This window comes from Sebastes fasciatus, chromosome 24 (genome assembly GCF_043250625.1).
Source record: "Sebastes fasciatus isolate fSebFas1 chromosome 24, fSebFas1.pri, whole genome shotgun sequence".
NCBI lineage: Eukaryota > Metazoa > Chordata > Actinopteri > Perciformes > Sebastidae > Sebastes > Sebastes fasciatus.
The window spans coordinates 1698195-1725880 of record NC_133818.1 but is presented as its reverse complement, the minus strand read 5'-3'; the positions used below and the strand labels follow the sequence as shown (position 1 = coordinate 1725880).

At 45.9% G+C, this 27686-nt stretch overlaps 1 protein-coding gene across 4 annotated transcripts; it reads left to right on the top strand.

Moving 5' to 3' along the window:
- The first annotated feature begins 1001 nt into the window (after nt 1-1001).
- nhsl1a (NHS-like 1a) lies at nt 1002-19774 on the top strand. 4 transcript variants are annotated; one of them, XM_074626835.1, is made up of 11 exons: nt 1002-1843; nt 6676-6810; nt 9011-9141; nt 9420-9497; nt 10482-10716; nt 10861-10995; nt 11077-11438; nt 11516-15131; nt 16348-16435; nt 16530-16584; nt 17010-17154. In XM_074626835.1, exons 1-10 carry the CDS (start codon nt 1177-1179, stop codon nt 16552-16554), a joined length of 5472 nt encoding a protein of 1823 aa, XP_074482936.1. In that variant the 5' UTR covers nt 1002-1176; the 3' UTR covers nt 16555-16584; nt 17010-17154. The 4 variants fall into 4 exon arrangements, with proteins under 4 accessions (XP_074482936.1, XP_074482933.1, XP_074482934.1 ...); XM_074626832.1 differs by lacking the exon at nt 16530-16584 and having other exon boundaries at nt 1003-1843; nt 17010-19774; XM_074626834.1 differs by lacking the exons at nt 1002-1843; nt 16530-16584 and adding an exon at nt 3402-4660 and having other exon boundaries at nt 17010-19772.
- The last annotated feature ends 7912 nt before the right edge of the window (nt 19775-27686 follow it).

Sequence of the window (27686 nt, the reverse complement as noted above, 5' to 3'; positions counted from 1 at the left end):
ATTTATTTATAAATTCTTTGAAGTATTTTTAGGTATTTAAGTTTTTATTTCTTTATTTAGTTTTTAAGGCTTTTATGTTTCCACATTTATGTGTTTTATTCATTCTTTTATTAATTTATTTCCACGTGTTTTTATTTACTAATATTTCATTTTTTTTACCCTTCTTTTATTTACTTTCCTTTACACTTATGTATTCTTTTATGTTTCCACATTTATGTATTTTATTTATTTGTATTTATTCTTCCACATTTTCTATTTACTTTTTTGTTCTTTTATTTATTTATTTTCATATTTCAGCATTTTTTTATTTACTTATTTATTTGTGTATTTATTTCTCTTTATATTTCCACATTTTTTATTCTATTATTTATTCATCTTCATATTTCCACATTTGTTGGCAGCAGATTGAGGATCAATAATCTGATTGATTGTGTGATTTAAATATAGATTCACCCAGTTGGCCTCAGTGAGTCAGTAGGTAACATGTGTTGACCTGGAGGATAATCCCTGTTAGCAGATTAGAGACGCAGAGGACAGGAAACACTGCAACACACCGTCAACACTTCGGAGGAACTGTTGATGTTTCTGGATCGTTCTCGTTTTGGGAGGAATATGCTAACAAGGATTTTATTGTGAAGGAACGAGGAGAAGAACGTTTTTAGTGGCTGACTGAAAAACCTTTTTGGATATACTGAAGTTTTGAAGCTGTCTGCGGAGACGTTGAAGCCGAATCTGAAGTCTCTGTGATTGTGAAATACTTTCAGCTTTTATTGTGAAGATCGGAACAATATTTATGCTTTTATTGTGAAGGCTAACACAAAGTTGGGGGGTTGTGTTTTCAAACATTTAAGGCTTTTTGTGACGCGTTTTGTGGTTTTACTCTGAAGGACTCCTGAGCAGAAGACTCTTTTTGTGAATCGTTCAGTGCTTTTATTGTGAAAAAGTGTATTTTGGAAGGATTAAAACATTGAGGCTTGTCAAACATCTATTTTGAAGACTTTTACTTTGAAGGATTTACTAGTTATGGGACATTTTTTTTAAAGTATTTTGACATTTATTGTGAAGTTATGGTGAAGGAATTCTGCAGGGCTTTTATTGTGAAAAGATCGTCATCATGTGACCTGTCCTGAGGGGCGGGGCCGGACGTCAAACAGCCAATCAGCCGTCGAGGACAGGATGATTTCGTATGTGGAGTGTCTCGGTGGCGAGGGGGTGGGGCCCGGCGCGGGGTCACGATGCTGGAACGGCGGTCACGCCGAAGACCGAGACGAGCTGCTTCCTCGCAAGATGGCCGCCCTGCAGCCGAAGACGGAGGGCAGCCTGCGCCGCCGGCTTCTCAGCGCCAAAATCCACCAGCACCACGACGCCATCCTGGGGCTGAACGCGGGCAGGCCGGGGACGCCATCGGGTGACAAAAAGCCGTTCCCGCCTCACCTTCAGTATCCGGGTAACAGCCCGTGGTACCGCCGCCAGCACCTCCCGCCACACGTCCACCCGTCTCTCGCTCCAGAGGCTCATGGGAAACTTTTCCTCGCCCCTGAGGCTTACAGGAAACCCGATCAACAACCGGCGCCCCTTCAGCCGCCGCGCTCCGCCTACCCGGTCCTCGCCCAGCGGAGCCGAACCGGTTCCTGCCCCCCGACCCCGGAGCCCCGCCCCGGTTACGCCCTGCCGGTCCCCTCGCCGCTCGGCGCCACGCCGCACCTCAGGGAGCCGGAGGTGCCGCCGCAGTACCGCTACCGGCCCGGTAAGAGGCGCCGGACCGGGTTCTTCTGCTTCAGAACCCACCGAGGGAGGAGCTCCGGGCCGGACGCCACGCAAACCACGCCCCTTCTACTCAGAGGTACTGCTAGGAATTCTGGGTAGTAGGACCGTCCTCCTGTGCTACTAGAACTTCTCTGTCCTTAGTCCTGATCGGTCCCCTTTAGCACCGTTTGGCTCTTTTTAGTCCCGCAGATCCCAGCTAGTCTGGTTTGGCTCTCTATGGTCCTGAATGGTCCCAGCTAGTCTGGTTTGGCTCTCTATGGTCCTGAATGGTCCCAGCTAGTCTGGTTTGGCTCTCTATGGTCCTGAATGGTCCCAGCTAGTCTGGTTTGGCTCTCTATGGTCCTGAATGGTCCCAGCTAGTCTGGTTTGGCCCAGTTTGGTCCTGAATGGTCCCAGCTAGTCTGGTTTGGCTCTCTATGGTCCTGAATGGTCCCAGCTAGTCTGGTTTGGCTCTCTATGGTCCTGAATGGTCCCAGCTAGTCTGGTTTGGCCCAGTTTGGTCCTGAATGGTCCCAGCTAATCTGGTTTGGCCCAGTTTGGTCCTGAATGGTCCCAGCTAGTCTGGTTTGGCTCTCTATGGTCCTGAATGGTCCCAGCTAGTCTGGTTTGGCTCTCTATGGTCCTGAATGGTCCCAGCTAGTCTGGTTTGGCCCAGTTTGGTCCTGAATGGTCCCAGCTAGTCTGGTTTGGCCCAGTTTGGTCCTGAATGGTCCCAGCTAGTCTGGTTTGGCTCTCTTTGGTCCTGAATGATCCCAGCTAGTCTGGTTTGGCTCTCTATGGTCCTGAATGGTCCCAGCTAGTCTGGTTTGGCTCTCTTTGGTCCTGAATGGTCCCAGCTAGTCTGCTTTGGCCCAGTTTGTGTGTGTGAGAAGGGATTAGCTGCAGCTCCATATGCTAGGCTAATAGTAGATGAACAGGCTTTAACATGAAACAGCTGCTGCCTGTTAGCTTCAGCTGTTAGCATCACCTGTTAGCTTCACCTGTTAGCTTCAGCTGTTAGCACCACCTGTTAGCTCACCTGTTAGCTTCAGCTGTTAGCATCACCTGTTAGCTCATCTGTTAGCTCACCTGTTAGCTTCACCTGTTAGCTCACCTGTTAGCTTCACCTGCTAGCTTCACCTGTTAGCTTCACCTGTTAGCTTCACCTGTTAGCTTCAGCTGTTAGCTTCACCTGTTAGCTCACCTGTTAGCTTCACCTGTTAGCTCATCTGTTAGCTTCACCTGCTAGCTTCACCTGTTAGCTTCACCTGTTAGCTTCAGCTGTTAGCATCACCTGTTAGCTCATCTGTTAGCTCACCTGTTAGCTTCACCTGGTACCTGGACACAGACGAAGCCCCGCCCCTCCCGTCCTCTGATTGGACAGCAGAGATCACGGAGCTTAGCGTGGCCTACTTCCTGTCTAATTAATGAAACTAATTAAAGCAGCAGATTAGCTGCTCCACTGGCCCACATCGTTGGCCCACATCGTTGGCCCACTTACCAGCCTGGAAACGGCCCAGTTAGTGATGAAGTTGGTGATGAAGGTGATGATGAAGATATTAATACAGATATGCTATATATAGTTCTCTAACGATGACCTCATACGGTGCAGCGATCTGATTGGCTGTCAGGTGTGTGTGTGTTTAACTGCAGGTAACCATAGCAACAATACAGATAACGGACTCAAGGACTCCAGGAACCTCCTGGGGACTTCCTCCAGGACCATTTGAGCTTCTGTATGGATCTCTGGACCCATGGCAGCCCTTCAAGGACCCTGTTGAGTTCAGCAAGGACCATTTGGGTCTCAAGGACCCCTCGGAACATCTCAAGGACCATTTGGGTGTCCTCAAGGACCTCTGGCACCTTATCAAGGACTTATGGAACCACCTCAAAGACTTAAGGATGCTCTTTCAACACCTGGGGACCTCCTCAAGGACCTCTGGTACCTTATCAAGGACCTCTGGCACCTTATCAAGGACCTATGGAACCACCTCCAAGACTTAAGGATGCTCTTTAAACACCTGGGGACCTCCCCAAGGACCTCTGGTACTTCTCAAGGATCCATGGAACTACTCCAGTGACTCCAGAACCCTCTCTAAGCACATCTACATCCCCCACAATGACCCTGGGAAATACTCAAAGACCATTTTGAGCTTCCTCAAGGACCCCAGGTACTTCTCAAGGACCTAAGGAACCACCTCAAGGACTCCAGGACCCTCTTCATCTTCATCCTGTCTCTATAAACAGAGACGAGGGGCTGAAATGTCCTCACTTCGATAGCATGTCCTCTCAGCTCGGTCCTCACAGAGATAGAAAGACGAGAACACAGAGAATAAAAGATGAGCCTCACATCTAAAGCACACACACACACACACACACACACACACACACACACACACACACACACACTCTTCATCTATGCTGGTCTTTTAATCTTTGTGAGGACCACACTGAGAGGACATGCTATCAAAGTGAGGACCTTTTCAGCATCTCGTCACTGTGTGTTGATGCAGTGTTTTGGGGGGGGTAACCTTCATCACCTGGCGACGCACGGGAAGGACGCACACGTGTGCTGGCTTCCTGCCAGCGTGGTGTGGCGAGAGAGAGAGAGAGAGAGGGGGGTGTGGTGATGATGGAGAGAGAGTAGAGATTAGAGGGAGGAGTGGCGTTGGGAGGAGAGCAGCGTTTGGAGGAGAGTGGCGTAGGGAGGAGAGTGGCGTTGGGAGCAGAGCATCGTTTGCAGCGAGTCAATCTACATCACCGCCGCCGCCGTCCGTCTGCTGCAGCCTCAGGATCCGTGTGTGTGTGTGTGTGTGTGTGTGTGTGTGTGTGTGTGTGTGTGTGTGTGGCGTCGTCATGGTTCTGATCGGAGCGGCGATCAAATCCGTCCTGAGATATCTCAACAAGACCAGAGGTGAGTGTGCGTGTGTGTGTGTGTGTGTGTGTGTGTGTGTGTGTGTGTGTGTGTGTGAGTGATGAACTGGTTTAAACCGGGTCGTCGTATTTGGGAGAGATGACCTCGTAGAAAACGCTGCTCTCTGATTGGCTGTCAGGTGTCCTCACCGCCACTTCTCTAAATCTGAGCTTCAAGGTGTGTTTAACCGCAGGTAACCATAGCAACAACACAGATAACGGACTCCAGGGCTCCAGCGACTCCTCTTCAAGGACCTTATAACCCCCCCCAGTGACCTCAATGACCCATTGAGCCTATTTAAAGATGACTGGTACTCTTCAAGGACCATTCCAGTCTTCTCAAGCACCTCTGGTATCTTATCAAGGACCCTTGGGACCTCCACAAGGACCATTCAAGGCTCTCAAAGGACATGTAGGACCCCCTCAAAGACCATTCAAGGCTCCTAAAGGACATGTAGGACCCCCTCAAGGACCATTCAAGGCTCCTAAAGGACATGTAGGACCTCCTCAAGGACCATTCAAGGCTCCTAAAGGACATGTAAGACCTCCTCAAGGACCATATGAGTCTTATGAAGCACCTCTGGTATCTTCTTGGCGACTTCTGGTATCTTATCAAGGACCCTTGAGACCTCCACAAGGACCATGTGAACCTCTGGTACATCTCAAGAAACCTTAGACCCCTCAAGGACCATTCAAGGCTCCTAAAGGACATGTAGGACCTCCTCAAGGACCATTCAAGGCTCCTAAAGGACATGTAGGACCTCTTCAAGGACCATTCGAGTCTTCTCAAGCACCTCTGGTATCCTATCAAGGACTCCTGAGACCCCCTCAAGGACCATTTGAACCTATGGCACATCTCAAGAAACCTTGGACCCCCTCAAGGACCATTCAAGTCTCCTAAAGGACATGTAGGACCTCTTCAAGGACCATTCAAGTCTCCTAAAGGACATGTAGGACCTCTTCAAGGACCATATGAGTCTTATCAAGGACCTCTTGTAGTCTCAGCCTTGGAACCTTTTCAAAGATCTCTTTAAACAACCAATAAACATTCTCAAGGACCTATCGCACCCCGTCAAGGATGCATTGCACCCTTTCAAGCACCCCGTTGAGCTCATCAAGGACCATTTGAGTTTTCTCAAGGATGCCTTCTAGTTTCAGCCTTGGATCCCAAGGATCTCTTTAAACAACCAATATACCTTCTCAAGGACCTGTTGTATCTTCCCAGGGACTAATCAAGGGCCTTGGGGACCTCCTCAAGGACCATTTGAGCCTATTCCAGGATTTCTGGCACCTTTTAATGACTATTAAATAAATAAATAAATAAGGAATATTAAATAAAATAAAAACATAAAATACATTACAAAAATAATTAAATATATATAATAAATAATATGTTAAAATTGTATTAATAATAAAGAAATATAAATTAATAAAATAAATTCAATAACAAGAGGAGAAAAATTATAATAATAAAATACATAAATAAAAATAATAATGATGATAAAATTAAATAAAAATACATGAATAAATAGATATGAAATATAAAATAAAAATATAATACATTGAAAAAAATTATAAAGATGTATAAATAAATTATAAATTAATTATTAATTAAAAATTTGTAAATATATTCTATTAAATAAAATAAATAAAATAATTATAATAATAATAATAGAATAAAAGTAAAAATTAAATAACAAATATTAAATAAAAATACAACATTTCACAATAATAATAATTAAGAAATATCAATTAATAAAATAAATTCACACCTACTTACACACAAATTTGCTTTTAAAATCATTTAATGATCATTTAATCTAATTTAAATCCTAGCAGAGTGGGACATCATGAGATGTATTAATGTATTAGTGCGTTAATTAAAGATTAAATATTACTCCTCCAACCTGCAGAAAACGGAGACGTTAACTCCACATCTGTCCTCTAAACACCACAGCTGCTCCTTCACAATAAAAGTCCTCTTGACCTTGAACTGTTCTCTCTCTCTGTCTGCAGCAGGCGACCGGGACAGCAAGTGGTCCGTTCACTACACTACCCAGAAGCCCCAGCAGGGTCTCGTCTTCGTCCCCGCTAAGAGACGGTCCGGCAGCGCTGATGATCTGAGAGGTCAGAGGTCAACAGAGCACTCAGGTGACGACTTAATCCTTCTGCATGACGACCAGCGACTCCGGTTCTGAGAGGTTAAATTACTGTTTTTGTGAATGGAGTCTGGTGGCTGTGAAGAGAGAGATATAACGGCTTCAGACGGCCGAATCCAAAGCGCTCAAAATATTCTAAACATAGTGTACGCTTAAACTGAGTTCTTTAGGTGTCTAAAATCCGCTTTACCTCGCCGTCAGTCAGCCCTTTCTGACGGGGAACTGAAGCCGGTATATCGCTCTCTTCAAAGCCACCAGACTCCATTCACAAAAACAGTCATTTCTCTAGCTCTCCCGTCAGCTCCGTTCTCTTCATCCATCATGGTCAGCTCCATCGGGGCCGTTTCAATGCAGAGAACATTAATGTCAGTATCTGGGTGCTCTACAGTCGTAGCGTCGGCCCGTTTGACCACGGAGACGAGAGCGACGGCCGGCTCCACCAGAACTTTACCGCCAGGCCATAACGTTTCCTGCTAAGTTTGTGAAGGTTCTCAGTCATCCAGGTCGTGGTGTCCGAGTAAGGGTTAAATCAGCAGCAACTGGACTTGGTTTAGATTCTTGAGGACGTTTCACTTCACGTTTTCCTGCAAACTTTTTCTGACTTTTTTCTGACTTTTTTTTTAGCATATTTTGGCATTTTTTTAGGACTTTTTAAAAAAAATGTGCGGTCATATTTTGGCTTTTTTTCCAGAAATATTTCAAGACATTTTTCAGACTTTTATTCAGACATATATCTGCCTTTTTTCTGACATTTGTTTGAACATATTTCGGCCTTTTATTGGCCTTTTTTTGGCTTTTTGTCGGACATATTTGAGCCTTTTTTAGGAAATTTTTTAGGACATATTTCGGACATACGTTGGCATTTTTTGAGCCTTTTTTAAATTTTTTGCTGCCATTTTTCACCCTTTGTTTGGACTTACTTTCGGACATATTTCGGCATTGTTTTAGACTTTTTTCATACTTTTTTTTCAGAAATATTTCAGGCATTTTTCAGACTTTTATTCAGACATATATCAGCCTTTTTCTGACTTTTGTTTGAACATATTTCTGCCTTTTTTAGGACATCTTTTGGGCCATATTTCGGACATACTTTGGCATCTTTTGGGCTTTTTTTCCTTTTTTTTTTCTTTTTTTGCTGCCATTTTTCACCCTTTGTTCGGACTTATTTTCGGACATATTTCGGACATACATTTGCATTTTTTCTGCCTTTTTTAAAAAAAAAATTGCGGCCATATTTCTGCATTTTTCTGACTTTGTTCTGACTTATATCGAACATTATTTCAACCTCTTTTAGACGTTAGCGTGCAGCTTTGGCTCTGCTCTGTCTAGCTCTGCTTTTCCTGTCAATGTGTGAAACCCAAAGTGTTTCCATCCTTTACTGGATGTGTAGTGTTTACCACGCTGGATTTAACATGTGAGGGTGCAGCTCGTATCCACGACGACCCTCCAACGTTTTAGACTCTCTGAGGTTTGTTTTGGTTGACGGATACGGAACGGATATGACGTCACGTTACTCAGACTACCACAATAAAAAGGGTAACTTCCTTCTACCTCCACATAGACTCAGATGAAGCAGATATACATAATATATATATATATATATATATAAAGCTCCAGCTGAACCTGCTGCAGCATTAAAGGGACGAACAGTTTTGTGGGTTTTTAATGCAGATAAACTGTTTTTATCAGATCAGTTTATTTGCATCACATTTTAAAGCTCTTATTTTGGTAACTCGTTTAATTGATAAATTCAACTATTGAACAGTGAAAGCACTGCAGCGCACACACACACACACACGCGCGCGCTGCAGACTGCATCACACTCAGCTGCAGAGCTCCAGACAAAGGAGCTGGTTTCAGGTCTCAGCTGCAGCGATCGATCGATGGATGAATGAATTAACACTTGATCGATTTGATTGATTAGATGACTCGGCATCATGAGCTCACATCTGTTCGGCTCATCTATTGTTTTACTGCACGTTAACTAACACATACCATAATAATCAGCTTTTATTGAGATGTTTTTTTGGCCCGAAATAATGAAAACTAGATTATTGATTGATTGATTGATTGATTGATTGATAAGCTCTTGTATTGATTATCGTCCATATGAACGTCTTTAATGTCTCATCATGCGTCTGTTCTCTAACACGTGTGTGTGTGTGTGTGTGTGTGTGTGTGTGTGTGTGTAGCATGTAACGGGTTGACTCAGCATGGCTGCCGCCGCCCACCGAGCCCCGCCCCCTGCCCGTCCTCCTCTGGCCTCCACCAATCAGAGGGCAGCGCAGCACGCAGAGGCTGGAGGGACAAAAGCCGGAGGATGGTGAGTGACACTTGATGATGTCATGATGTTGACTCATGAATATTAATGAGGGCCGAGCAGACTGCAGCAAAGACGCCGTCACAGGAAGTACTACAACAATGCAGTATTCAGGTCATTTACTGCAGTAAAAGTACTAATACCACACTCTGCAAAGTACTCCGTCTGACCAGCAGAGGGCAACAAAACACTTTACTGTTATTATACTATATGTTTTATCTCATTTCTCTCCTGTTTCCCGCCCCTGCTTTACCCTCCCTACGGGTCCTCCGTCCTCTCAGACGTCCACGTTCCTCGACTTTCTCTCTCAGTCTTGCTTCTCAGTTTGTTTCAGGTTGTCAGATCGGAGGAGGAGGAAGGTAAAGACGGGTAGAACTAGACCACAGTAGACTAGACTAGAATATATGGAGGACAGAACGTGCCAAAATCCTAAATAAATAAATATAAATATATGACTCGATGAATAAATTAATATGCCATTAAATGTACCAAACTTAATATTAAAATTGATAAAATGTGACATAAAGTTTTTATTTATTTATTTATCTTTGTATTAATTCACCAATGTATATACTCTTCTATTTCATTTTCCCTTTTATTTAGTTATTTATTTTTATTCACTTTTATATTTATTTAAGTAATTTAGCATTTATTTTTGATAATTACTATGCCATTAAATGTACCACAAATAATATTAAAATTAATTGATAAAATGTGACAAAAATGTATATTTCTGTTTTGATTTGCTTGTTTATTTATTTACCTTTATATTAATTCTTTTATTTATTTATTTTTCTTTTTAATTTTTCCATTTATTTATTTATTAATGTGTTTAATTTTATTAACTGTTTTATTTATTTAAAAAAAAATAGAATTCATTATTAAATTGAATTTATTTATTTATTCCTGCATGATTTTCCCTTTGTATTCCCCCACTATTTCCCTAAACTTATTTATTTCTGTATTCTTTTCTTTACTTTCTTTTTCTTTATGCATTTCTGCTTCATTATGCAAATGAGGCGGCTGCTATTCAGCATAGATCGACTATATGCTAGCTAGTTATTATATAGCGTGCAGCGTATTGTCAATTAATTAATGCATACATTTATTTTTAATATTATTGTTGGTGCATTTATTTATTTATTTATTTATTTTGGCAGCTTCTATCCTCCATAAGAGTGAACTAGACTAAACTAGAGTCCTATCCTGGTCCCATCCATTCAGACTGGGAGTGATTGAACTTAAACTAAAAGACTAAACTAGAATTGAGTCCATCTATTCTCCTCTTCATCTAGACTACTGGGGATGAACTCTAAACTAACTAAACAAATGTGTGTTCTCAGTCCTCAGCTTTCTCAGACGAAGATGAGAGGTTCATCTTGAACAACACGCGACCTCTGACCCCGCTGGTCCTCAACCCCGTCCAGGGTACTTCCTGTTGGGACGTCTTCGCCCCCGCCTACGAGCCGACGGTGGACGTGGAGATTGAGCCGACCCACAGGCTTCCGACGCCGGAGGAGAAGATGAGGCGGCAGGCGGAGGCGGTCGCCGCTGATATAGTCCCGATCAACATCACAGGTAGGCGGACTGGACTCCGATCTCGGACGTGAGCTGAAGTCGGACTTGAGACTCGACGCAGACTTGGCGTTTGACTCGGGACTCCACTCGGACGTTCTACAAATCCATTAACCGTATAATCACTGTTGTGTTTTCGTACATCAGGAGAGAGTTTCGATCGTCAGGCCAGTTTTCTAAAAGTGGTTTCCAACACTGACTCGTTATCCCGGCGACCCCGCAACCTGAGCCAACGCCGCAAGACGGTCACCGGGATACCTGACGATGTCGACCGGGATCTGGGTATAAGCTCCTCTCAGTCGACACCGCTCCGTTATTACAAAGCATTTCTCTTCCTTTATCTCTAACTTCATGTCTCTCCAGACTCGCCTTTGGTCTCTTTGGTTCTTCCGGGTCAGTTCTCCACCGTGGGTCGACCTGCGTCCTCCGCCAACCGCCAGAAGAACACGAGGGAGGAGGAGGAGGTGGAGGAGAGGGGGAACGTCAGAGAGGAGGGGAAGTCATCGGCGAGGAAGATCCGAGCCCCAAGAGGAAGGGGGCTGTCCAGCCTCATGGCCTCCCTTACGTCCTCCCCGGCTGTCGTCGACTCCTCTCGCGACCGCCGCTCATCGTCCTCCGAGCTCCACGGCCTCCCCCGTCTGGCGACCAACTCCTCCCTGAACTCCGAGGCCAGCTGCAACAGCGCCTCGTACAGGACACTCAGTGCCTCCTCATCTTGTTGCCAGGTCAGTACAGGAGAAGTCACAAGTCATTCCTTTACGAAAACGATTTTACGATTTCCTGTTTTCTTCTCTTACGACAGGATCTTCAGGGTTTCCCCAGCGACCTCCGGCCTCTGCTGCCCTTTGACCCCACAGCCAGGGTCCTCCCCCAGTCTCCTTCCTCCTCCTCCTCCGTCACCTCCTCCCTCCCCAGTTCCCCCGGCCGTGCCCTGCCATCAGAGTGGTCTTACCCCAGCGACAAGCCCCTGAACGAGGCCGCCCAACATCGCGGTTCACCTTCCTCCTCCCACTACCTCTCCTCTTCCTCCATCGCAGACTCTCAGTTTAACTACCCGGCTCTGGATGACCAGACCCCCACCCAGCAGGACGCCTACGACGGTGGCTCCTACACCGGGGAGACGTGGAACTACCGGCCCCTCTCCCCCAGCTCCAGCGTTCACAGCAGCCAACCCGGTGGCGACTGGAACGGCATCACCCAGGAGATGAGATGTGTCTCTGGGGAAGGCTGGAACTGTGATCCCCTGCTCTCCTCCGGCCGCTCTACTCCAGAGAGAATGACCTCCTCTCCCTCGCTGAACCGGGAGAAAAGGAAGTACAGCACTTCCTCCTCCTGCTCTCACGCCAGCACCCGCAGCATCTCCCTCCGCAAGTCCAAGCGCCCGCCGGCGCCGCCGTTGCGCTCCGACTCTTTGAGGCGCCGGCCGGGTCGTGGCAAACCCTCCCGCTCTTCCCCCAGTCCCCGCCCTCGCCTGGAGAACGCCACCCAGCGGACGGCCACGTCGTCTCCCCAGACCTTCCACGACCCCTGGGTACCCCGGAGCAACACCAAAAGACGCCAGAGTGGGTTCAACTGCGGGACGGTCACAACCTTTGAACCTTTAAGCCCGGACTGCCAGGAGGCGACCTCCGCTGACTATCCTCCTTCCGAGCCGCCAAGCCCCTCAGAAGTCTTCGCTCCTGGGTCTCCAGGCTCAGAGGAGGAAGAGGGGCTGAGATTGACTCTCGACTCCCAACCAGCCGCCTCCTCCGTGGCAGGGCTTCAGCGCCTCGCTTCGCCCTCCAGTGGCTACTCCAGCCAGTCCAACACCCCGACTCCCGGCACGCCCGTGTCTTCACCCCTCTCCCCTTCCTCCCCTCTCGCAGCGAGCCCTGGAGCTTTCTCCCTCCCCCTCCCGACCTCTCCCTTCTCCTCTTCACACTCGTCTTCCTCCCCCCTGCCTCCTCCTGCCGTCGCATCCGTCACCAGGACAATGCCTCGGGGCGACGGGAGGCCAAAGCCACCAGTGCCGGAGAGGAAGTCGTCACTCTTCTCCTCCCTCTCCTCCTCATTTTCCTCCACCTCCTCCCTCTCCTCTTGCACCTCCTCAGACTCCTCTGCCAAGCATCCTCTTCCTCCTCCTCCTCTCCCAGAGTGTTCCTCTCTTTTGCCTCCCGTCTTCTACTCCCCCATTCACAAGTGTCCTCCTCTAGCTCCTCCTCTTCCTGCTCCCTCCCTCACCAATCTGTCCGCTGCTCCTCCTCCTCCACCTTCATCTCTTCCTCCTCCTCCTCCACCTCTCCCACCGTCATCCCTCCCCACTCCTCCTCCTCTTCCTCCTTCTCGGCCTCCTCCTCCCCCCTACTCCTACGCCGTCAGGCAGACCTCCCATCATGCTTCCATGTCCACCATGTCATCATCAACCAATTTCCCTCCTCCCCCTTCATCTCCTCCTCCTCCTCCTCCTCCTTCTCCTCCGCCGTCCTCTTCAGAACTCTCAGAATTGCCAATTGCTGACCTTCCTCCTCCACCACCGCCTCCTCCTCTTCCTCCTCTGCCTACATCTCCTGGCGCCTCCCTCCGCCTTGGCAAGTCTCCGACCCGCCGCGTCCCCTGCCCCCTGGTCACCGCTCGAGCTTTGCAGGGCGTCAAGCTTCGCTCCGTCAAGAACCAGGAAGGCAAATCAGATCATGATTACTACAACCTAACAGCGAGGACACCCAACGATGAGTCATCTAACCTTCTAAAAGCAGACGTCAAACTAACCGAGCCGGCAATGACACAAGGAAACGCAGATTTTTCCTACTGGACCCTGTCTGGAACAAAAGATGAAATACAGACGAACGATAAGAACGATTCACCATCATCATCATATAGCGCTGTAAAGCCAGCGAGCCCGAGGAAACCCCGCTCCCCAGAGAAGCCGGCGCTGCCGAAGAAGCCCGATCTCTGCATTCTGGGTCTCGTGGCGTCGCCCGAGGCAAGACGAGGACCAGGTGGGCGCGAGACCGAAAGTACGACTTCACCCGCACGCTCTATGAATGCTGCTTCTTTACCTGTAAACGCGACACCTGCTGAAGTCACCGCACTCTCACCGACCGGCTCCCCTCGGAGGCAGAAGCCACCGATTTTGCACAAGAAGCCAGATCTCTCACCCAAAACAACCAAACCACTCTCTGCACCCAAAGGAACCCTGGAGGAGGTCACTGGTATTTCAAGGACCTTGGAGAACAGTGGTACCTCAGGAACTTGGGGAACGTCGGAAACCAGCAGCATCCTAGGGACGATGGACATCTATGGGAACTGTGGCCCCTCAGGGATCATGGGTACCGCAGAGACCCGGAGTATCAAAGGAGCTCCAAACGCTATCGACGAGACCATGAGTACTTTGGAGAACTGGGGAACCTCGGAGACCTGCAGTGTCCTAGGGACGATGGGGATCTATGGGAACTGTACCGCAGAGACCCGGAGTATCAAAGGGGCTCCAAACGCTATCGATGAGACCATGAGTACTTTGGAGAACTGGGGAACCTCGGAGACCTGTAGCACCCTAGGGACCGTGGGCACCCTGGAGGAGATCCCTGGTATTTCAAGGACCATGGGCGCCTCGGGGATCATGGATACCACAAGGGCTAGAAACACTTTAAACAGCACCATGGGTACCTTGGAGAACGGTGGTACCTCAGGAACTTGGGGAACCTCGGAGACCAGCAGCAGCACCCTAGGGACGATGGGCATCTATGGGAACTGTACCGGAGAGACCCGGAGTATCAAAGGGGCTCCAAACGCTATCGACGAGACCATGAGTACTTTGGAGAACTGGGGAACCTCGGAGACCAGCAGCACCTCGGGGGTACGTGGAGCTACGTCCACCCAGACGGGAGGCACCCATCCAGACCCCCGGATCATCAAGACGAGACTTCACGATGAGAAAACATTTCATAAGAGCATGATGAGGTCGTCGCTGGCTGAAGATGAAGAGGAAGACGAGAAGGAGAGGGTGAAAGAGAGAGGGATGAAGACATTGATGATGACGTCGTCCTCCGCGAGGAAAAAAGACAAAACAAGGAAGAGGAGGAAGAGGAGGCCGGGCAGGCAACTGCTGATGATGTCATCAATGAAGGATCCCTCCCCCTCTTCGTCGTCATCGTCATCATCTTCCTCCTCATCTGGAGACGAACAGAACGTGACGAAAGAGAGAACTGTGCCACCAAGTCGGACGGCGAGGACGGTGTGCGATCAAGACACCAGTGACTCTGAAAGCTCCTGCGCTCTGATTGGTCGGAGCAGGTGTTCCCTCAGCAGCGCGCTGTCCACTGACAGCCTGCGGAGGGAACTGTCGCTTCCAGACCTCCTGATACACGAGGAAGAAGAAGAAGAAGAAGAAGAAGAAGAGAGGAGGAGGGAGGTGGTGAAGGAGGCCAGAGGACCTCCAGATGGTGAGTTGGTTTGGTCGAGTTTGGGCACATTCTGCGTCATCTCTTGCACATCTATGACACCTATATCTGCAGACTCGGTAGATTCAGACTCAGAGTACCTGGAATCCGACCTGTGTACTTGGGCCTATTCTGGTATAAAGATATTTACCTTATATCTAATGATAAAAAAAATAAAAGAATACAAAAAAAGTAAATAAAAATGTGGAAATATAAATGAAAATAAATAAATATAGCATAAAGAGAAATAAATAAAATAATAAAGAATGTGGAAATATGAAGAAAAATAAAGAAAATAATAAATAAGTAAATGAAAATGTAGAAATGTAAAGTAAAATAAATAAATATAGCATAAAGAGAAATAAATAAAATAATAAATAAGTAAATAATAAATGTGGAAATATAAAGTTAAATAAATAAATATTGCATAAAGAGAACTAAATAAAATAAAAATGAGTAAATGAAAATGTGAAAATATAAGGTGAAATAAATAAAATAATAAATATGGACACATACAGCGAATAAAATAAAATAATAAATAAGTAAATGAAAAATGTGGAAATATAAAGTAAAAATAAATATAGCATAAAGAGAAATAAATAAAAGAATGGAAATATAAAGTGAAATAAATAAAATAATAAATAAATATGGAAACATAAAGAGGGATAAATAATAGAATAAATAAGTAAATACAAAATGTGGAAATATGAAAAGAAAAAGAAAATAATTAACAAGTAGAGGAAAAATGTGGAAATATAAAGTAAAATAAATAAATATAGCATAAAGTGAAATGAATAAAATAATAAATTAATGTGGACACCGAGCAAAATAAAATTTATATATATATATATATATATTACTGTATTCTTTTTTAATTTATATATATATTTTATTTTATTTTATTTACAATATATATATTCCTTCCTTCCCTGATTCTATTTATTCTTTTATTTATTTCTGTTAATATTTCCACTATTTATTCTTTATTAAGGCTCTCCCACGACTCCATATTTTTGGCCTACTTTGCAGCTCAAACGAGCTGTGAGGAGGCAAACGTGTGCAGCTGTTATGAAGGTACAATATGCGGACTAGTTCCGTCAGAAAGCTGCTGAATAAGAGCTTTCTGCTCTGCTGGTGCTGCAGGCTACATGGACTCTATTATTCTAATTCATGGTTGACTAAATGTAGTAATGAATTCTGTCTTTGTTTGTCTGTCCAGCCGATGTGTTCGTCAGCGTTTCAGCAGATCAGATGTTTGTCTCCGGTCGACCACGAACCACAGAGGATCTGTTCGCTGTCATCCACAGGTAGGAACACAACCAGCACGCCATTACAGTACCAAACCCATCGACCGTGTTCTGATACGTCTGCTTGATTCCTCCCTCTGCCTCTGTGGAGCAGTGCAGTATGGGAAGGCACGGCGTGAACGCCTCCGGTAGGCAGGGTTTCGCTGCAGGTAAAGATTGAATGTGTAGTTCTTGACCCTGGTAAGGTTTAACGAGACCAGTTGTCCCTTCACTCCTTCCCTTTTTCCCCAAATAGGAAGCTTATTTGTCCCCTAAATAGAAGCTTCCTTCCTTGTTCCCTAACTTGTAATCGTCGTAAAGCTTCTTCCTTGCTCTGTAAGTATCCCATCTTCCCTGACTCCGGTGCTTCTAGTTTTCTGGAAGGTTCCTACCTCTTTGGACCTTCCTTCGTTCTTGCAGCCTGATCCGTCCCCGCTTCTGCTCAGACTCTTAATTTTAGATTTTTTGTTTCGTGGTCACCCTGTAGTTTTGTGAGGTGCGGCAGCGGGCCGGTCTCAAGTGCCTTGCTCAGGGGCAGATTGACTTGTTCTTGTCCCAGAACGGAATTTGACTGGTCTTTTTGTGTTTGCCTCAGGTCTAAGAGGAAGATGCTAGGAAGAAGGGATTCAGAAGACGATAGACATCATATCTCGTGTTCCTCTTCCTCTTCCTCCTCCTCCTCCTCCTCTCCTCCGGTCACCCCCACCGACCTGCTGCCTCGCCCGACGCGACCTGCGGTCCTCAGAAGCCAGAGATCGGGGAGAAGCGAGAGCTTTAAGGCCCTCCTGCTGAGGAAGGGTAGTCGGTCTGATTCGTCTTCTCGAATCTCAGCTGTCGAGCGGCTTTGCATACTTGCTGCTCCTTCCGACCTCCAGAGTGTGCCGTCACCACCGCGGCCGCCGACGCCACACCAACCTCAAGACAAACCCACCGGCTTGTCCCATACCCCGGATATATGTGATATTAATGCCCACCTGACTCTGGACGTACCGGTGTCTCCAACATCGTGCGGTCAGAACTTCTCCATAATCGGATTCGGATGGGGACAAAGGGATCTGACACAGAACCTCCTCACCTCCTCTTCCTCCTCCTCTCACTTCTTCTTCCTCTCCTCCTCCACCTCCTCTTCCTTGCGGCCTCGCTCCCTCACTCCTCCCTGCTCCTCCAGCCGGCGCTTTGCCGCTCGCTGCCGCCTCTACGCCGCCCCCATGACCGCCATCTTTGAAGGGGAAAGCGAGGAGGAAGAAGAGGAAGACGACGACGAGGTTTTTATGGAGTCTCCGCGAACCGAAGGAGAATCGAGCCAGAGATTGGTGGAGATCTCATGACGGACAGGAAACGTTTATAGATGCAGCTGCAACTTGGATTTCGGCAGGAAGTCGATGGAAAGTAGCTCTGTGATGCGTTGCGCTTTCCTCAGATCCAGTTGTTAGAGATCACAGAAAATCTTACCTGAATGTGACGATGTCTGGTTCTACTGAACCGTATCAGGTTCAAGTACATGTAGCACTGCCTCAGCAAACTGGACTGGATTGGACTGGAAGCGTTTAATTGAATGTACTCAAGCACACTTCGACTCTGATAAAGGACATGTAGCCACACTGATGTGTCAGAAAACTACAGAAACCTGGAAAGGACATTTATTCTTTCGTGATTGTTGAATCACGATCTCAAGAAAACAAACAAAAAACTTTCTTGTGAACTTTACCGCGACACCTGCAGTTAATGTACTTAACTTTAAACTATTATCTTAAACTTAGGCGTCTCATATTTAGTTCGTTACGTAAAGTATGTTTTACTTTCGTCTCCTCTCTGGCTTTCGAGAGGCGAACATATTTCTGTCCGACCAAAGAGGACGTGGACTTATTTGAGATCTTGACGTAAAAATCTTGTTTTCTTGAGCTCACAGTGTAAATGTTACATTAATCATAGTATAATAATACAACGTATCCTCAAACAACAGTTCTTATAATATCTTACGAAAAGTTACTCCTCATTTTTCGTGCGTTTTTCCTACGAATGTCCAGTAACACGTGTCAATTTCCGCTAGTTACATACATACAGTCTTTTCAAAATAAACTTCACAGGAAACAACTTAGTTAGGTTTAGGAAAAGATCGTGGTTTGGGTTAAAATAACAACGGAAGTGGCGTAACTTAAGTCCGGAAGTTACGTGCCTCGCACGGGGCACCAATATAGATCTCCTGGGTGAAAGTCCCGTGAAAGTTTGTTGCTCTTTATACTTCCTGGTTCATGATTACGTGGATTACATACAAATTGATTCTGTGGGATATATATATATATACACGAATAATAGTGCATTACTTTTAGTAGGTATAGCTACGAACGGTGGAACAGCCTGGATAATGTTTTAGCAGTTGTATTTTAAAGCTTTCCCTGACTTCATACCACATGTGGGGTAATATAAAGATTCTACTGATATTAAATCAGCATTTGGTTTCATTTTAACAGATTCTAATGAGATTAAATCAATTCTATTAGCATTAACATAGCGATAGGAATTGAATTGTCTGGTTCTGATTTCAGGTGGTTTTAGGGATCGAAAAAAGTTCTGGTGATCAGAAAGGGAAACGACCTGGATGTGTTTTTTTATTGTTATAAGTATTATTTCAGACATTTTTAAAATCATGCTGAGCTGTTAGATTCTTCTTTTTAACAGCAGCTCCTGTTTTTATATGTTCTTACCAGCTATAAGCTGACACTATAACTAATATGGGATGTAGTTTCTCCTAAACTGTAAATAATCCTGTTTCATCTGTTCATCTTGCTTCTTCTACTTTTGTTTTGTTTATGTTGCTGTTGCTGGATCTTCTGTAGCATTTTATTCAGCTCCAGTTTGAAGCCTCAAATCTTCTGTTTTTTGTAAAAGAAAGTAGCAGATAGTGAAACGACATAACAGAAGGATCAGAGAGATCAGAAAGACGATGGCTTAGGAACATAATTATCTTCTCTGTGCGAATGTACGAGGTTCAGATTTAATCTATTAACCGTGAAATTAATACAATTTAACTGGAACTAGAAGAGATGAATAGAGAATGAAAAGTGTTTTTTGTATGTGTGGAGAAAAGATGGAACATTTAAATGTAAATAAAGGAAACTAATGGAAGCAATAAAGGACAAACTGAATTTAATCATATGACTCTTTTATTTTAAATTGGTTGAGAACCAAAACGATAAACTTCATAAAAGAACAACAATCCACAACCTCAAAAAATGACCACAGAGAAGAACCAACTACTCCGGTACTTCACTTGAGTAAAAGTACTCCAAAAATACTCCTTTACAAATAAAAGTCCTTCATTCCTGATCCTAAAAGTACACAAGTATTCTCAGCTTCCTGTAGTTGAAGTATCAGCAGTAAAAGTATACAAGTACTATCAGCTTTGTGTAGTTAAAGTATCAGCAGTAAAAGTACACAAGTATTATCAGTTTCATGCACTTTTACTGTTGATACTTTAACTTCCATACTTTAAGTACATTTTGCTGATAATACCTCTATAATGTTACTGAAGTAGTAGGTTTTTAATTTCACTTGTAAAGGAGTATTGTTTTTACTTTTACTTCAGTAAAGTATCCAACTACTTCTTCCACCTCAGCTAATGATCTTCTGGCGACGCCCACGGCAGGTGTTCCCAATCAGGTGTTCCCAATCAGGTGTTCCCAATCAGGTGTTCTCAATCAGGTGTTCCCAATCAGGTGTTCTCCATCAGGTGTTCTCCATCAGGTGTTCTCAATCAGGTGTTCTCAATCAGGTGTTCCCAATCAGGTGTTCTCAATCAGGTGTTCTCAATCAGGTGTTCCCAATCAGGTGTTCTCCATCAGGTTCTGGAGGGAAACACCTTCCCACCTCATCAGAGAGTCCACAAGAGAAGAACCTCTTCAGTTGTTCTACTTCCTGAGACTCAGAGTTCTACTACCTGAAGGTAAGACCGTCTGATCAGAACCTGGTCTATCAGAACCTGGACTATCAGAACCTGGTTCTATCAGGGTGCAGTTTGAGGTTCTAACCACTGAGTGGTGCTGTGGATCAACTGTGGTTCTCCACATGGTTCACTGCCTCCTCTCAGCCGGCTTCACATGCAAGAGGTTTAAATGGTTCTCGAGGAGATTCATTTCATCCTTAAAGAGAGATCCGTCGGGATGTTTCTAAGGTTCTGGAGGAGATTCCAGAGGTTCTTGATAAGGTGTCAGAAGTGTTTGAGAAGATTTAAAGGGTTCTTGTTCTCATTGACAATGTTTGAGTGCTCTTTGAGAAAGGTCCAGTAGGTTCCGGAGGTTCTGGACAGTTCCAGATGCTCTTAAAGGCAGGTCTTTGAGAGAGTTTTTAAATATGTTTCTGGGCTATTGGAGAAAGTTAACGAGGTTCTTGAAGACGGTCTTGGTACTTTGGACAACATTTAAGTGGTTCTCAAGGTTCTAACATTACATTAAAGGGGTTTTAGTGATTTTTTAGAGTTCCCGTGAAGGGCTCCAGAAGTTCTGATGAGAGTTTTCTATGGTATTTGACAAAATCGCGGTTCCAGAACTCCTGACTTTGAAGAGGTTTATGTGGTTATTTGAGATGTTCCGGGAGGTCTTTACAGATTTTGTTGAGTGGGTTTGAAGAGTTCTTGAGCAGATTTCGCAGTTCTTTAAGAAGGTTTAAGAGGTTCTTGTTGTTCCACAGGTCGGGAGTTTCTAAGTAAGGGATAATGTACAAGGAGCCGGTCATTTTGAGTGCCACGTCGCCCAGTCGGGGTTTGTTTCACAACAATGACCCGCTAGCTGAACATTATCCCGCTTATTACACGGCTACTCACTGAGAGGTTCTGAAGAGGTTGCAGAAGTTCTTGAGGATGTTCCAGGAGTCTTAATCAGGTCGTTTTAGGGAAGTTGTGTTAGTTCTTAGGGCCTTTGAGGAGGTTTCTTTTAGGAAATTTGGGACATTCTAAGTATTCGTTAGGAAGTTCCAGTAATTTTGAAAGGTTCTTTGGATGTACCAAAAAGTTGTTGACTTTTAATTTTAGGAGCATAATTATCTTCTTTGTGCAAATGTAAGAAGTTCAGATTTCAATCTACTAACCATGAAATTAATGCAAATTTAACTGGAAGAGATAAACAGTGAATGGAAAGTGTATTTGTATGTGGATGTTCCAGAAGTTCTTGACCGGGTTCAAAGGGTCTCTTGAGAGGCTTTTTACGGGTTCTTAAGGAGATTTAAGGGCTTTTGAGGAGGTTTAAAGAATCTCGATGACGTTGTTTGTGTTGTGAAGGAGATACTACGTGTCACAGCCTCGTCCCGGGTCGCCACTTTAATTATTTAGTTTCTTTAGATTCGTCATTAATGAATGCCGTCACCCCGTCCTAACTGAGATATCTGAGAACAAATGAACAGACTGTTCCCTCCGACGGCCCGGAGCTGTTTATGTGGAGAGCCGAGGAGGGTCCGATGAAGCAGTCACACAAATATCTGTATTATCGGGGACGTGTGTCCCGGAGGAACAACGGCATATCAAGTGGTTGTTATTGTTATTAAGTTTTTGGCATCCGAAATTCAGAGAAGCGAGACACGAGACGTGTCGTTAATAAGCCTGGTCGAGGTCTGAAAACCAGGACAACTCTGGCCGCCGGGCAAAAGAAAGAGAAAGTGAGCAGCTGGTTGGTTTTGGTGTTCGGATCTGAGAACAAACCAGAACAAAAAGAGTTAATCATCGAGACGGATTTAGACTGTTGGGACGTCTCCAGAGTCTCCGAGACCTTTGACCCCCGTTTAAACTGTGTCAGTAGACGGTTTAATCGTCTCATTGTTCCGCCAAAAACATCAGTGAGTGACTCACACCTGCACACACCTGGTGTTGTTGTTGGCGTTTCACTTTAATCACGTGTGTGCTTGAAGAATTCGGGTGTAGCAGCTGTGTGTGTGTGTGTGTGTGTGTGTGGAATGATAACAGTGAGTGAACCAGGCAGAACGGAACGTTGTGTGTGTGTGTGTGTGTGTGTGTGTGTGTGTGTGTGTGTGTTTGGTTTCTCTTACATCACTCATCTAACGTGTTTCTATCTGGTTTTATTGTGTTAACAAATTCTGTCTTCCTTCTTTCCTTTCTCGAGACCTCAGCGTCTGAAAATAAATCTTTTACTGGGTTAGTCTTTGTGTTACTGGGTTAGTCTTTGTGCTACTGGGTTAGTCTTTGTGTTACTGGGTTAGTCTTTGTGTTACTGGGTTAGTCTTTGTGCTACTGGGTTAGTCTTTGTGTTACTGGGTTAGTCTTTGTGTTACTGGGTTAGTCTTTGTGCTACTGGGTTAGTCTTTGTGTTACTGGGTTAGTCTTTGTGTTACTGGGTTAGTCTTTGTGCTACTGGGTTAGTCTTTGTGTTACTGGGTTAGTCTTTGTGTTACTGGGTTAGTCTTTGTGCTACTGGGTTAGTCTTTGTGTTACTGGGTTAGTCTTTGTGCTACTGGGTTAGTCTTTGTGCTACTGGGTTAGTCTTTGTGTTACTGGGTTAGTCTTTGTGCTACTGGGTTAGTCTTTGTGCTACTGGGTTAGTCTTTGTGTTACTGGGTTAGTCTTTGTGCTACTGGGTTAGTCTTTGTGCTACTGGGTTAGTCTTTGTGCTACTGGGTTAGTCTTTGTGCTACTGGGTTAGTCTTTGTGCTACTGGGTTAGTCTTTGTGCTACTGGGTTAGTCTTTGTGCTACTGGGTTAGTCTTTGTGTTACTGGGTTAGTCTTTGTGTTACTGGGTTAGTCTTTGTGCTACTGGGTTAGTCTTTGTGCTACTGGGTTAGTCTTTGTGCTACTAGGTTAGTCTTTGTGTTACTGGGTTAGTCTTTGTGTTACTGGGTTAGTCTTTGTGCTACTAGGTTAGTCTTTGTGCTACTGGGTTAGTCTTTGTGCTACTGGGTTAGTCTTTGTGCTACTGGGTTAGTCTTTGTGCTACTGGGTTAGTCTTTGTGCTACTGGATTAGTCTTTGTGTTACTGGGTTAGTCTTTGTGCTACTGGGTTAGTCTTTGTGTTACTGGGTCAGTCTTTGTGCTACTGGGTTAGTCTGTGCTACTGGGTTAGTCTTTGTGCTACTGGGTTAGTCTGTGTGTTACTGGGTCAGTCTTTGTGCTACTGGGTTAGTCTTTGTGCTACTGGGTTAGTCTTTGTGTTACTGGGTTAGTCTTTGTGCTCTACTGGGTTAGCCTTTGTGCTACTAGGTTAGTCTTTGTGCTACTGGGTTAGTCTTTGTGTTACTGGGTTAGTCTTTGTGCTACTGGGTTAGTCTTTGTGCTACTGGGTTAGTCTTTGTGCTACTGGGTTAGTCTTTGTGTTACTGGGTCAGTCTTTGTGCTACTGGGTTAGTCTTTGTGCTACTGGGTTAGTCTTTGTGCTACTGGGTTAGTTTTTGTGTTACTGGGTTAGTCTTTGTGCTACTGGGTTAGTCTTTGTGTTACTGGGTTAGCCTTTGTGCTACTAGGTTAGTCTTTGTGCTACTGGGTTAGTCTTTGTGTTACTGGGTTAGCCTTTGTGCTACTGGGTTAGTCTTTGTGTTACTGGGTTAGTCTTTGTGCTACTAGGTTAGTCTTTGTGTTACTGGGTTAGTCTTTGTGCTACTAGGTTAGTCTTTGTGCTACTGGGTTAGTCTTTGTGCTACTGGGTTAGCCTTTGTGTTACTGGGTTAGTCTTTGTGCTACTGGGTTAGCTGTTGTGCTACGGTGCTGGCCCGGAGGTTTCCAGGGTCTTGACATAGTTTCCGAGGTTCCTGAAGAGGATCCAGAGGTGCTGAAGGAGATCCAGAGGTTCCTGAAGAGGATCCAGAGGTGCTGAAGAGGATCCAGAGGTTCCTGAAGAGGATCCAGAGGGTCCTGAAGGAGATTCTTGAGACTCTATATAGACGTTCCAGTGAGTCTTCAGGTTCTGGGTTCCAGGCAGGTTCCTTGGGGTGGACTCCTGGAGGACGACCCACAGGTCCCTCAGGAGGATCCACCAGAGACTGAAGAGGTTAAACAAAGTTGAAAGTGTTCTTAAGGACGTTTAATGGGTTCTTGGGGGCTGGTTCCAGAGGTTCTTGGAGACGTTCCAAAGCGGTGGATGTATTAAGTGCTACAGGACCGAGGTGCAGGCCTGGATATGTACAAAGAGGACTTAATGGCCGTGAGAAAACTCTGCAGTGACCTGCATAAACAAACAGCCTTCACTCAGAGAGCCAGAGCTTTAAACCCTGAGTAAATACTCCTTCACATGTGCATGTACACACACGTGTTCATCAACTGTACATGCAGATACACATACAGTACGTAGCAGCTGGCAGGGAACCGACACACATTCCTGGTAAACCACCACCCTCACACACTACACGTACTAATGGGTTTACACATTCACAGCAGCTGAGGGATCTGATATCTGAGCAGATGAATAAATAAGGGTGGAACGCTGAGAACCCACATTCACAGTCCTCCTCCGGTGTTGTTGTCTCCATAATCAGGTAACAACCTCCTCAGAGAACTCTGGAACCTCCCACGAGGCCCTTTACAGAACCCCAAATCCTCATGAGGCTCCTCATTAACCTCTGGAACCTCTTCAATGATCTCTGGGATCCTCAGGTACCTCAGGAATATCTTGTTGGGCCTCCAGAACCTTCTGTACGACTGCTGGAACCTCCTCAAAAACCCCCCATTCAAACACCTGATGAATGTTCACAAACACAAACCAAAGAAAACATCCACAAAAAGAACCTTGAACAGTCTTCAGGAACCCCCTCGAGCACCTTCCAGTGATTCCTCTTAATGACAGATCCCTAGAACCTCCTCGAAGACCACTTCTTTCTCCTCGTGGATCCTCAGAAGGCCCTTCACAGACACTGAGGAGTCCCTGAAAAAAACATCTGGAACCTCATCAAGAATCTTTGCATCCTCTGAAAACTCCAGACTCCTCTTTAAGAGCCCCTAAACCTCCTAAAGAACCCAGAGAACATCTTGTAGAAGCTTCAAAGCATCCTTCAAGATTCTTTACAACCACTGGAACCCCCTTCGTAGACTCCTTGAACCTCCCTCTCTCGAGGCCCTCGTGGACCCCAGACTCCTCCTGAAACTCTCTAAATGAAATTTTGGGCCCTTTCAAGAATCTCTGGAGAACTCTTCTTCCTGAGGCCCTAAAATCTCCCTAAAGAACCCAAGGAACATCTTGTAGAACCTTCAAAACATCCCCCTCGGATAGTATTTGTCCTTGTACTTGAGTGTGGTTGTTGGTGTTTTGGCTGCTCCTGTTAGGATCATCTATTTGGGCCTCAACAGATCCGGTATGGAAATCTGATTTTATGATCGGTTTCACGTCGGATGCCCTTCCTGACACAACCCCCGCAATCCCAGCGCCCGGAGGCGGGACATGTTCTGGTGGCGGGAGGAAGCCAGAGAACCCACGCAAACAAGAGGGGGGGATGTAGAGAACTGCACTCAGACAGGCCCTGCTGGACCAGAACCAGAACCAGAACCAGAACTCTGGACCAGAACCAGAACCAGAACCCTAAACTACAAAAACATTAGGATCTCATAGACCATGATGCATTGCTGCAGATTAAACTACAAACACATGATGATTTTATAGAACGTGTTCAGGTTGAGTTGAGGAGGAGGAAGAGGAGGAGTGAGAAAGAGAGGAGGAAGAGGAAGAAGAGGAGGAGTGAGGAAGAGAGGAGGAGGAAGAGGAGTGAGGAAGAGGAAGAGGAAGAGGAGGAGGAGTGAGGAAGAGGAAGAGGAAGAGGAGGAGGAAGAGGAGGAGGAGGAGGAGTGAGGAAGAGAGGAGGGGGAGGAAGAGGAAGAAGAGGAGTGAGGAAGAGAGAAGGAGGAAGAGGAGTGAGGAAGAGGAAGAGGAAGAGGAGGAGGAGTGAGGAAATGGAAGAGGAGGAGGAAGAGGAAGAGGAAGAGAGGAAGAGGAAGAGGAGGAGTGAGGAAGAGAGGAGGAAGAGGAGTGAGGAAGAGGAAGAGGAGGAGGAAGAGGGTTGAGGAAGAGGAGGAGGAGGAAGAGTGAAGAAGAGAGGAGGAGGAGTGAGGAGGAGGAAGAGGAAGAGGAGGTGGAGTGAGGAGGAGGAAGAGGAGAAGGAGGAAGAGGAAGAGGAAGTGAGGAAGAGGAGGAGGAGTGAGGGTGAGGAGGAGTGAGGAAGAGGAGGAGGAGGAAGAGGAGGAGGAGGAGTGAGGAAGAGGAGGAGGAGGAGGAAGAGGAGTGAGGAAGAGGAGGAGTGAGGGTGAGGAAGAGGAGGAGGAGGAGGAGGAGTGAGGAAGAGGAGGAAGAGGAAGAGGAGTGAGGAAGAGGAGGTGGAGTGAGGAAGAGAGGAGGAGGAGGAAGAGGAGGAGGAGGAAGAGGAGGAGGAGTGAGGAGGAGGAGGAGTGAGGAAGAGGAGGAGTGAGGAAGAGGAGGAAGAGGAAGAGGAAGAGGAAGAGTGAGGAAGAGGAGGAGGAGTGAGGGTGAGGAGGAGTGAGGAAGAGGAGGAGGAGTGAGGAAGAGGAAGAGGAGTGAGGAAGAGGAGTAGGAGTGAGGGTGAGGAAGAGGAGGAGGAGGAGGAGGAGGAGTGAGGAAGAGGAGGAAGAGGAAGAGGAGTGAGGAAGAGGAGGAGGAAGAGGAGGAGGAGTGAGGAAGAGGAGGAAGAGGAAGAGGAGTGAGGAAGAGGAGGGGTGAGGAAGAGGAGGAGGAGGAGGAGTGAGGAGGAGGAGGAGGAGGAGGAGGAAGAGGAAGAAGAGGAGGAGGAGGAAGAGGAAGAAGAGGAGGAGGAGGAGGAGGAGGAAGAGGAGGAGCGCGCGGTGCAGTCTCTCTCAGCTCGTCTCGTGCCACTACTTGTCTAGAATAAGAGCTCGAGCGGACAGGAAGTCTCTCTGGTCTCAGAGCAGCTGATGAAGAAGATGATGAGGAGGATGAAGATAGTGATGAAGGTGCTTCTTCTCAACGCGCTCCTCCAGCCGGTCTGATAATGACACGCGCCGGCGCTCCGCACGCGGCTCCGACCGAAACCAACCCGGGATAATAGAACTAGAACCAGAACCAGAACCCGGACCAGAGAGAGACAGGTGAGGACTTCATCACATCTACTCAGAGTCTGCTGGAGTTCATGTAACGGTAAAGTAACGAAGTACTTCAATACAATGCTGAGCTACTTCACTGGAGTATTCCCATGTTCTGATACAGCTCAGAGGGAATATCACTCTCTTTACTCCACTACATTTCATAACTTCAGTTACTTTACAGAGTCAGGTTATTAAGACAAAATGTAATCACATTACAATCAAATTACACAGATTAC

Coding starts and splice junctions, on each gene's coding strand:
- nhsl1a (XM_074626832.1), top strand. CDS start 1,177: ATGATTTCGTATGTGGAGTGTCTCGGTGGCGAGGGGGTGGGGCCCGGC. Junction 9,142..9,419: donor GGGACAAAAGCCGGAGGATG/GTGAGTGACACT, acceptor CCGTCCTCTCAG/ACGTCCACGTTCCTCGACTT. Junction 15,132..16,347: donor GGCCAGAGGACCTCCAGATG/GTGAGTTGGTTT, acceptor TTGTCTGTCCAG/CCGATGTGTTCGTCAGCGTT.